The sequence below is a fragment of the Vidua chalybeata genome, chromosome 9 (genome assembly GCF_026979565.1).
Source record: "Vidua chalybeata isolate OUT-0048 chromosome 9, bVidCha1 merged haplotype, whole genome shotgun sequence".
NCBI lineage: Eukaryota > Metazoa > Chordata > Aves > Passeriformes > Viduidae > Vidua > Vidua chalybeata.
Window position 1 is genome coordinate 11,790,357 of NC_071538.1, and position 15,570 is coordinate 11,805,926.

Genomic DNA, 15,570 nt, shown 5'->3' on the forward strand with positions numbered 1-15,570 from the left:
AACCTCAGATGCACCCCACCATCACAAAGGCTTTGGTGGGATTTTTGGCTTGTTCCAGGCCAAATATTTTCCTAACTTCCTCATAGTATGGGTTTGTTCACCCTGTGAAGGTTTGCACCCATTCCAGAAACCAGTCCTCTGTGTAAACTTGATTATTTGCCATAATAATTGCCTGCATTTTGCTGTCTGTACACACATGCAGTGATGATCAAATCTGGCAAGCTTTTGGGATGAGGGATATCCGGTGGCAACAAGATCCATGGGCTGACTGTGCTCAGCATGTAAAGGAGCTTTCCTTTTATCAGTCCCGAGTTTGTCTAGATCCTCTTGCATGTCTTTGAAAGGTTCACCCCAAGGCAATATAATTGTGTTTGATCACATACAGGCATTGAGTCAATGATTGATATGAATAAAGAATTTACAGTTGCTTGTCCTGGTTCCATGTCTTCTTCCCTGTGGAATCAGAAATCACTTTTATAAATATATCGGTCCATCTGTGCTTCCAGCTATTCATTTCAAGTATATGTTCCAAAAAAGAAATAGTGACACTTTATAAGTGCAAATAAAAACACATTAAAAGGACTGAGGAAGGGTTTTTTTCTCCCTCATAAAGTACATGTGGATCCCTTCCAAAAGAGTTACCGTGAGCCATGTAACTTGTAATTAATCCTGCTGTAAATGTCAGAACACTTACTTTGCAGGTCTAAGCTGACCCACTAAAATTAGTCCCCTTTTAACAATTCCTTTATAATTTGTTTTTCAGCAGAAACGGCGGCTTGACCTCCTGACAATAACCAGCCCGGGTAAGTGAGCTCTGCCGTGCCGCTCTCTTCTCTTTTCTTAAAGAGATGGTTGTCTAAATGTGTTTTTTCCCCCGTCTCTGACATGCAAAATGAAAAACACTGTTCCCCAGAAAATCTTTCACCTAATAACAAGTGACAGCTATATTGTGCTTGGCAAAGCCCCGGGCAGTTATCCGTTCACAGAGCTGCCTCTTCAGACCTTTACTCTATGAATTGGAGTGCTGATATTTCTTTTAGCCTCCTGGGGTTACAGTTAGTGGTATATCTGCAGGGCAGATGCCCTCAAATTCACAAAGTGTGTTCAAGTATCGCAGAAATGCAAGCTTGACTTTCCTTGGTGGCAAATGGGAGCAATCTGGGGAGTCAGGAGATGGTGGCACTCTGCGTGTGTGGAAGGAGACACAAGGTCCAGGCTCAGGGCTGAGAACCCCAAAGTGGGTCAGGAAATATTCAGGTGGAATCAAAATGCCTGGAACTATCTGCTTCATGATGGCTTTTGTCGTTTGCCTGTCAAGGAGATACACCAAAATTTGTACTTATTGGGAAAGTGTGGAGCTCTGGCAAGAGTGAGTTTTGAAGGTCTCAGCACCGTGGTGGAAATGCAGGTTGGCTCAGTTGTGTTCCTCTGTGAGCTCAGCCCTTAAGGATGGGTGGCTTTTAATTTATTCCTATTTGCCAGGCTCACTTTCTTTCCATTAGCTGCTACAGAAGTTTGCTGCCCACCAGCTTCAGATGAAGCCCTGCTCAAATAGTGCCACATTTTGGTTAACTTTGTTCATTTTTCAGATGTGTGTATGAATTATGCTTTCAGGTGGGCTTTAGCTGGGACTAATGAATTCTGGCCTTAACTGGTAATAATGTGCTAACAGAGTGAACAGGTGTTATGGGAAGTGAACAAAATGTGACACACATTTGCTTGGATAACAATTTTGCATCAATAATTGTTCTGACACTCTAAATGTAGATATAATCTGTGACATGGTTTCTCCTTCACTAACCTTGTTAAAATAATAAGAATTAAAATAAGGAGGAGGAACACTTTGTTGGGACAGATGTTTGAGGCTATTGGCAATTGCATCACATTTTTGCATGTTCACTTTTCACGCAGTGTGCAATTATGTTAATGTATGCTCAGGGCACTTGCTGATAAAAGCAACAATACAGTGTGATACAGCTATTGTCACTATTCTAACTGTAACTTCAAGGACAAACATGGCACATTTTTCATTTTCCATATCTTCAGCATTCCCTGTTTCTAGAGGAAAAAGAAAAAAACAAAAAAAGATCTCTGAAGGTCTTAATCATAGCACACACTCAGATCTTGGATAAGGGCACCGAAATCCACGGGTGCTTTTTCAATAAGAGAAAAGAGGGTTGGGGACCAGAATGACTTAATGTGAGACTTTTCTGTAAAACTAACTTATGATACCTTTCTCATAATTTCTGATATAGTATTCACTGTAAAAGGGTTGATTGAGTTGAGTTTGTGCATAGATGTGATCAGTAAGTAGTTGATCAGAGCTCTGTTTAATAAAGCAATCTACTAAATGAACACAGCAATTACTTAGAAGGATGTTCAATAACTGTGTAGGTAGGCATACCGCACTAAAAGTGGGGGGGAAGCTTCCTATAACACATACCTTTTCTGAAATGCAAGTTTTACTCTTTGATATTTAACCAGAAATCTACCATAACTGGATACACAGGGGAAAAAAATAATACTTGTTCATGATTACATAATAAAGTGCCTCTAGTTTTGCCTTCAGTAGAGGCATTTTCAAAAGAAGCTTGGTGCTGGATCAGGCCAAACTTACCAAAGAGCCTAAAGCTGAGATTTTTCAAAGGGGTTGAAACAGTTAGGCACTCAATTCCTAGTAGGATTGGAAAATGTCAGCCTGTGGATTAAAGGGCCTAGTTTCAGCCCTACAAATACAAAAGTAAAATAAAATAAATCATAGCCTTGGGGCTTTTATCTGTCTTTGGAGACTGCTACTTTAAAATATTTAATTCTTTGAGTCCTAGTTCTAAGATCTGACATTGACAGTCTGCTTTTACAAAGTCGTGATATCAGTTATGATGGCTGAGATCAACCATAATCACTGTCAACCCTTAATTTATTGATTCAAATGAGAGGCTGAGCTGTTTAGTTGCACCTGCCAATCCTCTGGGACTTGTTTCTGTTCTCCACCTTGCCGCAGGCAGGCAGCCTTTGCTTTTGGCAGAGGTCACACAGCTTTAGTTCGAGTTGTGAAAGTCCTCTGTGTCCCACAAGGGGTGTCGGCCACCAAAACCCTATTGCTTAATTGTAAGAATAGACAAAGGGCTTCAAAAGAAAAGGTGACCTCTGAGATTTGCACTTCTGTCACAATGAATATCATCTCTCTTTCTTGTGTGTGTGTGTGAAGCTCTTGTACCAGCTTTTCTACCTTTAGTCAAGAACTGATGGTGATCACTTGCAGATAGTACAGCAGCTCTTCTCCATGTGCTGCTAAAACAATTTCAAAAAACTGATCATCCAATTAATGAGATTAATTGCAAGGTTAAAAATGCCATTAATGGAAGTTAAGTGTTATTGAGACTCAGGCACCAAAACATTTAAAGAGAGTTTGTGGGATCACAGAAACCTTAATGTTATCTCATGGCAGTCACACTGCTCCCCATGGACACAGATGTTGCATGATGCCCCAGAAATCACCCCCAAAAGGGTCAGAATCTGTGCCTGCTTCTTGTTCACTGAACCTCACCCCTGCCCGTGCTGGGTTGAACCCACACTGAGAGTGACCCCGCGCTGCCTCTTGCCCTGCTCCACAGGGCTTCCAACCCCCAAGCAATGTGAGCTTGCCTTCCTGAAACCTGCCTGAACAGGTTCTGTCTGGGCTTAAAAGCACATCATCTGTATGTTAAACTGAACAGGTATAGACCATTAATCTATACCCTGGACTGAGAGAAGTCTGGGCAAAAGTGAAAAAAAAATTAAAGAAACAGGAATACAGATGGCTGGAGCTGCAGCTCCAACTACACCGTTTGTATGCAACATGCAGGGCTCACCTCTTCCAGCACCCTAATAAAGCAGGTATGGAAAGCTTCACACTGTGCCCCAAACTGGAGGAAGTCTTTGCTTTGCTGTGGATCTCCAGAAACAGCCAGACACAAATGATGCATAAGCTGGAAGCAAGCCAGACTCCCTCGTGCTCAAATATATTCCTTTGAAGTAACTGGCACCCCTGTAAAATGTGGAGGGGAGTTCACTGCTCTGCCTTGCTGCTGAGTAGCTGGAGGAATGTTAAGTTAAATTTATCAATGCTCTCACCACACTCCTTTCTTCTTGCCCCTTGACATGTGAGGTACAATTAGAGTGCTGCTGTACAGTTCAGGGTGCCCGAGTCAGAGCTGGTGTGCGCAGTGGGGTGGGGGAAGGATGTTAAAAATTCATTAGGAGCTGGCAGGGACATGCTGGCAGGGAGTGGGACATAATGAGATTTAAGTTTTGGTAATTTAAATTTTCTTTAAATCCAGCTTTACCTCTGAATTGGATCCAAAATATTTTCTTAACGCTATTCTAGTTGTCTTTGAGGTTTAGGACCAAAGCTTGAGGTAGTTTAATTTGGCCTTGTTACACAAAGGAGATGAGGATCTGCCCTTTATTTCTCTGTGATCATGTTCTAGTAGCACTTTGAACATGCACATGCAATCACATCACATTTTGTGGTAACCACTCAATAGCTGCAAATAAGATACCCCTGTTTCCATAGCTTTTCCATGGAGACACAGCTTTTTGCATCTCCTGTGTTTATGATAATAACACAGTTTTCCAATTTCTCTTCTCAGTAAGGTAAGTTCCTCTCACACTGAAGTATTTTTTAATTATTGATACCATAAATGGAAGTGTGTTGGAAACTATTGGCTTTGAAAATAGCTAACATGTGATATTATCCAAGAACCATCAGGAAAATTCTTTTGAAATTCTCTTTGATTCAGTCATCCTCAGGGCTTTATCCTTCTCTACCAGTCTCTCTACTGCCAATTTAAAATAACATTCTCTTGAAATCAGTGCAATGTCAGGAGAAATTCATCAGCACCGTAGGTGCATGTTTCCCAGATGTATATAAACCTACTACATTTGGCAGCAGTAAATTGATTGCATTTAAAAAACCTGGGGTAGTTGAATATTCTGTAGTGTCCAGCTTGGCTACAGCACGGAATATAAAGTAATTTTTTTAAGTTTCTTTCAGCTCTCTTTTAGATGAAAAAATGTAAGTGCTGACTCCGTAATTCCTGGCTTTTGATTTACTCAGATTTTCCTCATGTGTAAATGACATCAGAGCTTTACAGGCAGGGACAGAGTAAGATAATCCTAATCTCTATTGAGATTTGATCGGAAATGTTAATGGTTTGTACATGCTTCCTCCTAACATTCAAGATCTTACACTTTTAAACAGGGAAAAAAAGCTTGATTTTAAAAGTATTTATCAGTCTGATCTATGTGGTGAAATATTCTCCCCCCTTTAATATCATCAATGCTGCATGCTCTAAAAATGTCTCCATTTCATTAATTTGTGATATACTGCTACCCTGAATTCTTTTAAGGTGGCTTTAGCTTCTGCCATACATATTTTACAGCTTTAAATTATAGATATAGGACTGTTGCCTAGTTAATTTCCTCTGGTTAGGAAAATATATTTCTGCTCTCCTGGCATTGCATAAAGTGATATGTGGGATTTGCTATATTTTTTAGCTGATTAAGTTTTGCATTTCTACATATTACTGTTTATGAGACCTCAAGTAAAAGTGCGTAAAGGAAGGAGAAGTTTTATAGTATATTTCAAAGTTTCATTTAACTATAAATTCCACCACTAAGCCCTGCTACAAGACTTTTCCATTACCTTCCTGGATAGTCTGGCTATCAACTTCTTTCTAATTGAAGCATGAAAATAATATGAACTCAAAGTCATGAAGCTATAAGACAGGTATTAGTAAAAATGATACCAACTAATAAAATGTGACAGAAAGTTGTTTGCTGCTAAAACTCAGGGACATTTCTTTTTTGCAAGTCCTTATTAATTAATAGCACATTGATTTTGGTCTAAGTATGTGTCAAACGATGGCATTGAAGATTTTAAACAGCCTAACATAACCACTGCTTATGTTTGTTAGTGAAGCTTCACACGCCCTTTTACTTGCAAAGCTGGTGGAGAAAAGAAATTAGAATTCCAGTAATAATTGAGTCTTTTAATGCTCAGTGAATTATTTCCCATATCACTGGGTATTAATCCACCCATTTGCCCACAATAATATGAGATAACTGAGGGAGTCAGAATCTCACTGCTCAGCAAGACAATAGACCCCAAATGGTTTCTCTGAACCCACAGTACAAGAATTTCCCTACCATAAAAATAAAATGTAAATGCTAAAATCTCTGCTCAAAGTGAAAGTCTCATGTTGTCTGTCTTAGCTGAACCATAAAGCTACAGGAAGAAGTTTGTTCCAGACTTGATGAAACTTTAGCAAGATAATGGTACTAACAGAGAGCAGAAGGAAGACGTGGACTCTTTTTCCTTTTTTTTTTTTTTGTGGCATTAGGTTGGCTTCAGCTGTCCTGAGGCTAATTAGGAAATTCTACTATATCCAATTTCTCATCTTTACAGTATCTGAAGAGCTGTAAGAATTTCCATTTGCTGTGATAAGGAGAAGTAATATTGTTGCTTGTAATTACTCATTCATGCAGATCAGTACCTTCCTAATTCTCAGTTATACCTCTGCATTTGCCAGAATAATAATTGCAGAGATGCCTCCTACTCCACTGTCTCTTCCCTTCCCTCACACCATGTCCCAAGAGAACAAGTCCTCCCTGATCTTTCTGCCTGTCCCCCAACCTATTTCCACCTGTGTCCCCAAACTTCACGCACATCCATCTCAAATATCCCAATTTTGAGTTCTACTGAAATGACACTTTTTTGATTCAATAATGAAACCAGAACTTTATCCCCATTTGGTTGTAGCATGTTTACTTTTAGTAAGGCTGTTTCATCCCCACCTTTGCATTTAAAAAAGTGACCTTTTTTTGGATACATGTAGAAGAAGTGATATTTGCAAAGTCAAAATAAGACTGCAGAGAAGATAGTCTAAAGGCTAATCCATTACTTTTGAAGAAAAATATCAAGCTTTACCACAATTCCTTATTATTCTGGGTCACCATGGTGTTTCCATGCACCTTGGCATGTCCCTTTAATTGGTTCCTTACATGGGAAGGTCCGGCACAGTTGCATTGAAAGCTGACATTTCTAACTAACTGACCTTTTCAGGCCCAGTGACACTCCTATAATGATTATCCTCTAGCATTGTTTGGACACAATACCACATACTTCACAGCACATAAAGAATATGTTCTTTGAGAACTATTCAAAATGCCCAATCTCAAGTTAGCAAAATGAGAAAATTGGGTGCAAACATTCATCAGAGTGTTATTGTGCAGGTATCGATTTGAATGCCCTTTCATTTCTCTGGGAAAAAGTGTTGTATTATAGAGCTCCAAATTAACTTCTGTTCTGTTTTTTTCCCCCAGTAAGTATAAAAAGGTCAAATTCATTCATAAGGCTGAATAGATTTGCAGGATATAAGCAATAAGATAGCAATCAACCTTCAAATAACCTTTAAAGAGACAGTACCTTTTCTTATGAACAGTAATTGATCTGCTCATTAAGTCACTGGGTACTCTTTGGGGCTCACCTGGGCAAAAATGTGTAAGACCTGTGACGAAAGGATGTCGGCTACAGTAAAACAGGAACAAATGCTCACATGGAAATATAAATATTTTACAGGTTTTGAGGGGTGTAAAGCTGATGAGAGGATTGATATTGCAACATGAGTTCCTTGATTTTACTGTTATAAGGGTGAGCGGAAAAGACGTAGAAAAGACCTCAAAGTGTGAATTTGGTATTTGTGAGGACAACAACTGGAGCATGTTCATACCTGCCTGAAACCTGGACACATCTTCAACTTGCCTTTTGGTTTTAGTGGCCAATGTGGGAGGGTGACCACTGCCTCTGGTCAGTCCACGTATAGGGGGTGCACATATGGGGGCCCTGTGCTACACATGGGATGTGGCCAGGCATTGTTCCTCTGTTAAATTCAGTCAGATAGTCAAATGAAGGCTTTCCATGCACCATGAGGGCTTTGGGGATGTGTGTGGGGGTTCATCATCTCTGCCTGCACGGACATAAAGCCCATGTCCAGGTTGCTGCAGCGCTGACTCCCTGGGTGCTGCCTCCTGTCTCCTCCAGTCCTGGGCTGTGGAGCTGCAGCTCCTCTTGTGTAAGCAGGAGCTGCTGAAGGACTGCTGGAATTCAAGGGAACAGTATCTAGCCAAAGACTAGTTCAAAGTGCCAGGATTGCCAGTTTAAGATAGCAATCAGAAGATTAGTGTTCTGACCATGTTCATATTTCATTTCTGCATGTAAATCCACATTATGTTTTTAGTATTATTTTTATGAATTGCACATAGGCTGAGGACTATCTTTGCATAATTGATTACAGTAAGTTGTCTTGGTTCTTATCTTTGATCAGAATTTCAGAAGCAGCAAGTATCCCAGGTGATGAGGCTTTTTATGCTGTAAATGTTTGCACATAATGCTTTCTGTTTTACTTCACAATGTGCAGAATGAGCATCTCACTCATTTAGAGGGACTGAAAATCATCAAGTCTGTGCACAGGTGTATTGTGATCCTCTTGTGTAAGCTCGGGGAAAACTTAAAATAGAAACTTTTTTTTCTCAAAAACCCCTTATTTCTTCAGTATCAGATGGAAAGGGTGAAAAACATTCTTCCTTTTTAATGAAATTTTAATTCTCAAGGTCACCTGTCACTCTTCACTTAGGCACATTTCTCCTCGCTGAGTGACCTGAACAAGACTAAGTGGAAATCATTGTATTAAACATCTAGAAGGCAGCAGAGGATTATATTGACACTACAAAATAGAACACAGTGCAGAAATGCATGAGCCAGCAGAGCCCTGAAGAGCAGAGCTGTGCTGCAGCCTCACCAGTGTGGGGACAGCTGTCTCCAAGCCCTGTTATATGGGTGCTGTGCCAGAGACAGATAAGCCCTAAGTCCTTTTTTCACTGGTATAGGGGGCTGTTATTCCAGTGCTGCTGAATTGCACCTGGGCCTGAATCTTAGCTTGTGTCTTTTTTTTTTTTTTTTTTTTTTTTTAACCTAGCCAGGCACATGCAGTAACCTGTTTCATTTCTAGTTTAGCAGCATCCATGTACCCCAGTCCACAGGGGTGTCATCCTGCTGGATGCAGTGACACCAGCGTGCTCCTGAATAATTGGAACTTAAGTAGACAAAGCTCAGGGCAGTGGATGGGAAACATGGAAAGAGAATGTCAAAAATAAAACGTTCTTTTCACAGAACTGTGTCTCTTTGCTCCCCCTTTCCTCCCCCTTTCCTCCAATCTCTGATGTAACAGAGAAGAAAATGGCAAAAACAGTGATGATTATACAGCAACAAGGAGTGGGACTGAGGAAGAGGGGAGCATGAACTGCACAAAGCACTTTTCCTAAGCTCATTTGTTTCTCAGGATTGCCAGTGGGCTCATTTCTTTTGTATGCAGAACACTTCTGTTAAAGCAGTCAGCCAAGGTCACAGGGAAACCCACAAGAAAGGATAACCCAGAGCCCTTATTATTATTTTGAGCTTGTAACAAAGGAATTTTTAGTGGAGATTTGAATGGGGAAGGTGTGCTGGTTCTGTGAATTCAGACTGTAGGTGCAGCATAAGCCATGGTAGAAAAGAGACTTGTTCATCACACAGCTCAGTGCAGTTTTGGAGGGAGTCATTTCAGCTGCTGCTAAATGAAATAACGTGAGGACTGTTAGGCAGTAGCAGCACTGCAGTGTCCTTAGGAAGCAGTTAAAGGAAGGTGAAATACTGTTTGAACACCATGCTCTGCTCCTGACATTGCACAAGACCCTGCTGTGTGTGCCAGGACAGAGAGTGCTGCCAGAGGAGCCAGGCAGAGGAGAAGGGGCACAAGGCAGAGGGGATAAGCAGGGAGGCAACATAAAAACCAGAGTCACATTTCTGGGCCATATGAATCAAAATGAAAATAACTGTTCTCAAAATACCTAGGAGATAGCAGGAGATTGTGTTATTCATGATGCTTTATTTTATTACCTGCCCTGTTGCACAGCTGCATCCCTTGTCCTTATCCTCTGGGGACTACTGGAGGGAAGGAGGGAAGGAAAGGGGGAGGAAGGAAGGAGAGAGGGAAGGAAGGAAGGAAGGAAGGAAGGAAGGAAGGAAGGAAGGGAAGGAAGGAAGGAAGGAAGGAAGGAAGGAAGGAAGGAAGGAAGGAAGGAAGGAAGGAAGGAAGGAAGGAAGGAAGGAAGGAAGGAAGGAAGGAAGGAAGGAAGGAAGGAAGGAAGGAAGGAAGGAAGGAAGGAAGGAAGGAAGGAAGGAAGGAAGGAAGGAAGGAAGGAAGGAAGGAAGGAAGGAAGGAAGGAAGGAAGGAAGGAAGGAAGGAAGGAAGGAAGGAAGGAAGGAAGGAAGGAAGGAAGGAAGGAAGGAAGGAAGGAAGGAAGGAAGGAAGGAAGGAAGGAAGGAAGGAAGGAAGGAAGGAAGGAAGGAAGGAAGGAAGGAAGGAAGGAAGGAAGAAGGAAGGAAGGAAGGAAGGAAGGAAGGAAGGAAGGAAGGAAGGAAGGAAGGAAGGAAGGAAGGAAGGAAGGAAGGAAGGAAGGAAGGAAGGAAGGAAGGAAGGAAGGAAGGAAGGAAGGAAGGAAGGAAGGAAGGAAGGAAGGAAGGAAGGAAGGAAGGAAGGAAGGAAGGAAGGAAGGAAGGAAGGAAGGAAGGAAGGAAGGAAGGAAGGAGCAAAATTCTGTTGTGCTGCTGCCTATCCCCTCTGCTGAACCCACCTTCCTTCCAGGGTGTGAGGGTGTAGGGCTGGATGCAAAAGGAACCCTCATTTAGACCTGCTGCACATTTGCTCTGGGATCTGATCCAGAGCACTTAAATTGCAGCTGACTTGGACCAAACCCCTAATTCTTGTCAAAGGTTGGACAAACTCAGCAGCGAGAGCGACTTCACGCTGATCCCGAGCTGAGCCCCCTCACTCCGGGAGATGGGCTCGAGTTTTGTTATCCAAGCACTCAAATCTCTTTCCATGTAATGGGAAATTTTCCTAAATGGCCTCGTTTGGGCTCTGGGCTGGATCACCAGCAGCAGCACAGCCAAGCAAGGCGTTCCCAGCCCTGGGGGACACCTCTGCCAGGGCACTGGTTTTCACACTGGCTGCGTGGCCACTTGTGGCATCCCAAAAATGCCTCTGGAAGCACCCAGCATGAGCAGAGCTGGCAGGCAGCAGTGCTGCTGCTCATAAATAAAAAAAAAACCCTGGGATGTCAGGCTGGCCTGGGAGTGAGCTCTCCCTGCAGCCCGGGCAGCTCGGCCGTGGAGCTCAGGAGCTGACTGCGGGGTATTACTCTCTTAAGGCTTCGCGTTATAGTTCTGTTTTCTTCACCTTCAACCCCACAATGGATTATGGCCATACTTTCTCCTATAACTAAATGCTCTTCTGTCCTTTGACAAAACAGATTTGTGTCTTTTCATAGCTTTCTGTAGAGGGCTAATAATACATGGGAAAGCTTTACTGCCCACAGGAGACTTTGCCTGGCCGTAATAATAAGAAATGCTGTTGAAAAGTCATGATCAATGTTAATTCAGTTATTTTTCATTTTCTCTTTTTTTATAATGAAATCTTCTACTTTATGCATTTTATCCAGTGCTACCCTATGAATTGCTTGTTCGAGAGAGGGGTCATTGGTTATAAAAATGACTTCTTGCTGTTCGTCCTCATACGAAAATAACAGCAATATTTTGAAATGATGAATTTAAGAGAGAAAAAAAACCCCGGTGGAATCTTGGATGTACAAAAGATGTAAATATTGTTTTCCAGGCTTTATGGTTCCCCGATGCCTCCTCTAATTGCATAGCTAACCCTGAGTTTATTAAGTTATTTTCCAGAGTCAAACTCATTTGTAAACATGTCAGAATAAAAACCAAATTTAAAAAACAAAACCTTTGGATTGGAATTCTGGAGTGATAAACAAACTAATTTAGAATGTATTTGCATGTAATTTACATGTGCCAAAATAGGATTGCATGTGGTTTGTAAATACAGTTCTTGAATTTATTTAACATTACAGAATAGCACAGAGGAAATTAATAGTAACTCCAAAAAAAAAAAAAAAAGGTTAAAATAATAAAAAGATGGCTTCAAATGGCCCATGTTTGAATGTGATTCAATGAGCAGAAACTGGTGAGGAGAGATAAGCACGCAGGGAAAACTGTAAATTCTAGCAGCAACATCTGTAGTAGTTAGAATACCATGTTTTATAGCAATTCCTTACCTCCCCCCACAGACATTACTATGGCACACAGCATATTTATTATTCACTTTCTGCAAGAGATGTTTGCCTAGCACAGCCTTAAAGATAAAACCTGTTTCCTTTCTTTTAATGTTCACTCACTCAAAGATGATGCGAGCTTCCATTTGAAGCCTCTGGGCCAGTTTGACCTGTAGGCTTTGGCTCAAGATAACAATTTGTAATTATCTGGGTTATTGCAGTGGTGCCAAAGGATCCATCAGCAGGTAAATCCTTTGCTGGGCGCAGTCTCCATCTGGAAATCCTGAATCCTTCATGTTTTTTCCACCTGAAATACATCATAGACTCATAGAATGGCTTGCACTGGAAGGGACAGTAAAAATCATCATGTTCCACCCCTTGCCATGTGCAGGGAGGATTCCCCTCCCCTAAATCAGGTTCCTCGGGGCCCCATATGTGTCAAAAGGCAGGGTGGAGCACATGGTACCACCCCACCTCTGCCTGCTGTTTCCAAAATATGCAGGCTGGAGGGAAATATCACCTGTGGAGACCTGGGGCAGAGGGAGTGACAGCAGCCTTGAGACTAAGCAGGTCTGGCTTTGGCTCCTTGGCCTCTGCTCCTGCTGCCAGTGCTGAAATGTGTCTGTACTCTGGGCCTTGGGATTAAAGCAGCTGTGTTTGGAGGGAAGAGGAAATGTTCTCTGGGTAGAAAGGGATTGAGTAAATGCAAATGTAAGCACTGAGTTTAATAGTACTGGATTGCATTGCTGGAGGTATGGGTTATGCTTTATTTACTACAACAAATACATGTTGTATATACAAATATATGTAATGCATGTTTTCAGGCTTGTCTTCAAATGCCATGGAATATCCCTTCCTATATTCACAGCACAGCAGCCTGGAGCTTAAAAGTGGCAGCAAAGTGCTCCTGCAATGTTTGCTGTAAGAGGGTCTGTAAAGCTGGTCAGTGTTCAATCTCACTTTTTTCCAGACTTTGCTAAGAATAAGTAGAAATGTAAGGATTTTCCTCTGAATCCTGGGATATTTTTTCTTCACTAGATTAATTTCATATATTTTATTTAATTTTTAGACAAAGGGGAGGAAAAAAAAGAGTAAGGAAAAACAGACTTTATGGAATAGGAGGCAGAGCTTTGTGGTGTATTTGTTATTCAGCATTTTGTTTGAGCACCATGGAAGAATATTATCAAGGAGGACCAGATGTCAGGAACCTTTCCATACATTTTTCAGGTCATAATACTTCTATTTCAATGTGCAGATAAATGTTGCTAAATATTTTCTTATAATATTACTTATAATTTCATCTCTGGAAGAAATTAATTGTAGCTTGAAGAAAAGGGTCTGTTTCCCACTTGGCTGTGAGCCATTTTGTATATCTGCTTTAAATGTTAATTATTAATTAGGATATAATCTATTTAAATCTATTTAGCTGTCCATTTCTTCCAAAGAAGGCAGCTGGATGAAACAAGAAACATGCATCATTATGGAGATGATAAATTAGGCTCTTATCCCAGGAGAAGACAGTTCCTCAACACCAAGGTTGAGAAGTACCAGGGAGGGGAGGAGCCTCCCAGCCGTGTCCACTTGGTGCTGGATGCAGAAAGTGAGGGTACCAAGATGGATTTTATAATTCAGTTATTGGTAGTGAGGGACCATCATTCCTATAACATTCATTCTAACAGAGTTACTGTTGCTGGGGAATGGACTTAGTGGGAGGTTGAGTGTTTTTAAATTGTATTGGGAAGTGAGGAGCTGGAAAAACAATAGCAGGTGATAAAAAAAAAAGAAAAAAAAATTCCAACAAGTAATATAATAACTCTTTTGCATGTATCCCAAGTGAGGCACATCCCTTCCATGAGCATCAGTGAAGCTGCAGCATTTGTATGTCTTACAAAATCTGAATGATTTTGCTATTTTAGGAGAGAGAAGTTGGGACATATATCTTTATAGACATGAATGGTTTCTTGACAGAAAATATGTCATGGCTACCTTAATCAACTGAGTCCTGAAGATGAAATGTGAGGCTGGCAATTGGCACCAATGACCAGCTGTGAAAACAGGAGTTTCTCTCATTTCTTTTAGTTATATTCTTGTTCAAATATTTACATATTTTATCTCTTATTTATTGCAAACTTTATATCAACAGAAAAGGAAACGCTTTGGATTAAATTTTGTATATTTGTGTGTTTAGGTCTTTATTTGCCAAGTTAAATGCAAAACAGAGCCCTTGTTTATATGACCAGTATCTATATGGACTTATCTATAGGAACAGTTGAAAAGCTGGGCCCTAGATTGCACAGCTCATCAGTGTAGCTTCAAAGCTTTCCCAGCAAACAGCTGAGGGACTTTGGAAACGTGCAGCGTGTTCCTGAAACTTTAAACGACACCATTGTGTTACCTGAGGCAGCTCTGTGGGTCACAGATCAGTGCCTGGGAAAGCCAGAACATTTTCTCCCATGTTTTATCTGTATCCATTGTTGATAGACGATCAGCTCCAGAAATAAACACCCTGTCCATGCTGGTATTACCTTCAAAAAATTGCCCCACTGGAGCACAGACACACAGCTCAGCTCAGATGCACATGCAGATGCTGTGGAGTTACAAATATGTTTGTGGCACTGACAATAATATGGCTTTTACCTTTTTTTTATTTTATTGTAACTGAAGCTGTCGTGTGCTTTTGTGACATGAAGAGACAGACACAAGTGAACTTTTGTTCTGTCCAGAACTTGGGCAGGCAGCTCAAGCAGATGGTCCATTTAGGATCCAGAGCCAGAATACTGGCATATTCCTGATTTCCTTCAAATGTGGCTGCCAAGAGTAACATTCAGCTGTGATGGACTTACCTTGGACAAGGAAATCCAGAAAGGCACTCCCTGCTCACGGGATTGCATTTCATGACACAGAAGCTGAAAGCTCCTTAAGATAAAATGGATGCTGTGCCCCAAATTTCTGTGCAGTTGTCTTGACCTGAGGAGTTTTTGATATCAGCAAAACTAAAGAATAAATTGGATGTAACAATGCACGGCTCACAAAATAGGTGGCAGAGCCAGCAGAGGTACTCTGAAAGACAATGAAGATGATCAGCAAAATGACTTCATCTGGAAAGAAATCAAGTAGAACTGTGATTTTTTTTTTCCTGTAGGATCTGCCACTATGGAATGGAGCTTGAACTGAGCTTCTAAAGTTTATGTTTTTTTTTTTTAATAGTTAAAGATGCGGCATCCTGTATTTTGAGCCACATGATTGTGGATAAATACCACAATAAATACAAGTTACTACTGGCCCAATCATCACAGCAAGTTTATATCCATTAAGGGAGAAGGCTGTACTATGGTGTATTTGAGAAGGACTAAATTCCCAGAGCTG

The 15,570-nt window shown here is 41.1% G+C and overlaps 1 protein-coding gene across 1 annotated transcript in view; it reads left to right on the forward strand.

Moving 5' to 3' along the window:
• The window catches only part of LOC128792411 (BEN domain-containing protein 5), a 562,082-nt gene that overhangs the window by 467,998 nt on the left and 78,514 nt on the right, over nucleotides 1–15,570 (forward strand). Inside the window, exon 6 of the mRNA XM_053950814.1 lies at nucleotides 764–803. Within this exon, the coding sequence (XP_053806789.1) occupies nucleotides 764–803 (40 nt within the window). The remainder of the gene's footprint in view (nucleotides 1–763; nucleotides 804–15,570) is intronic.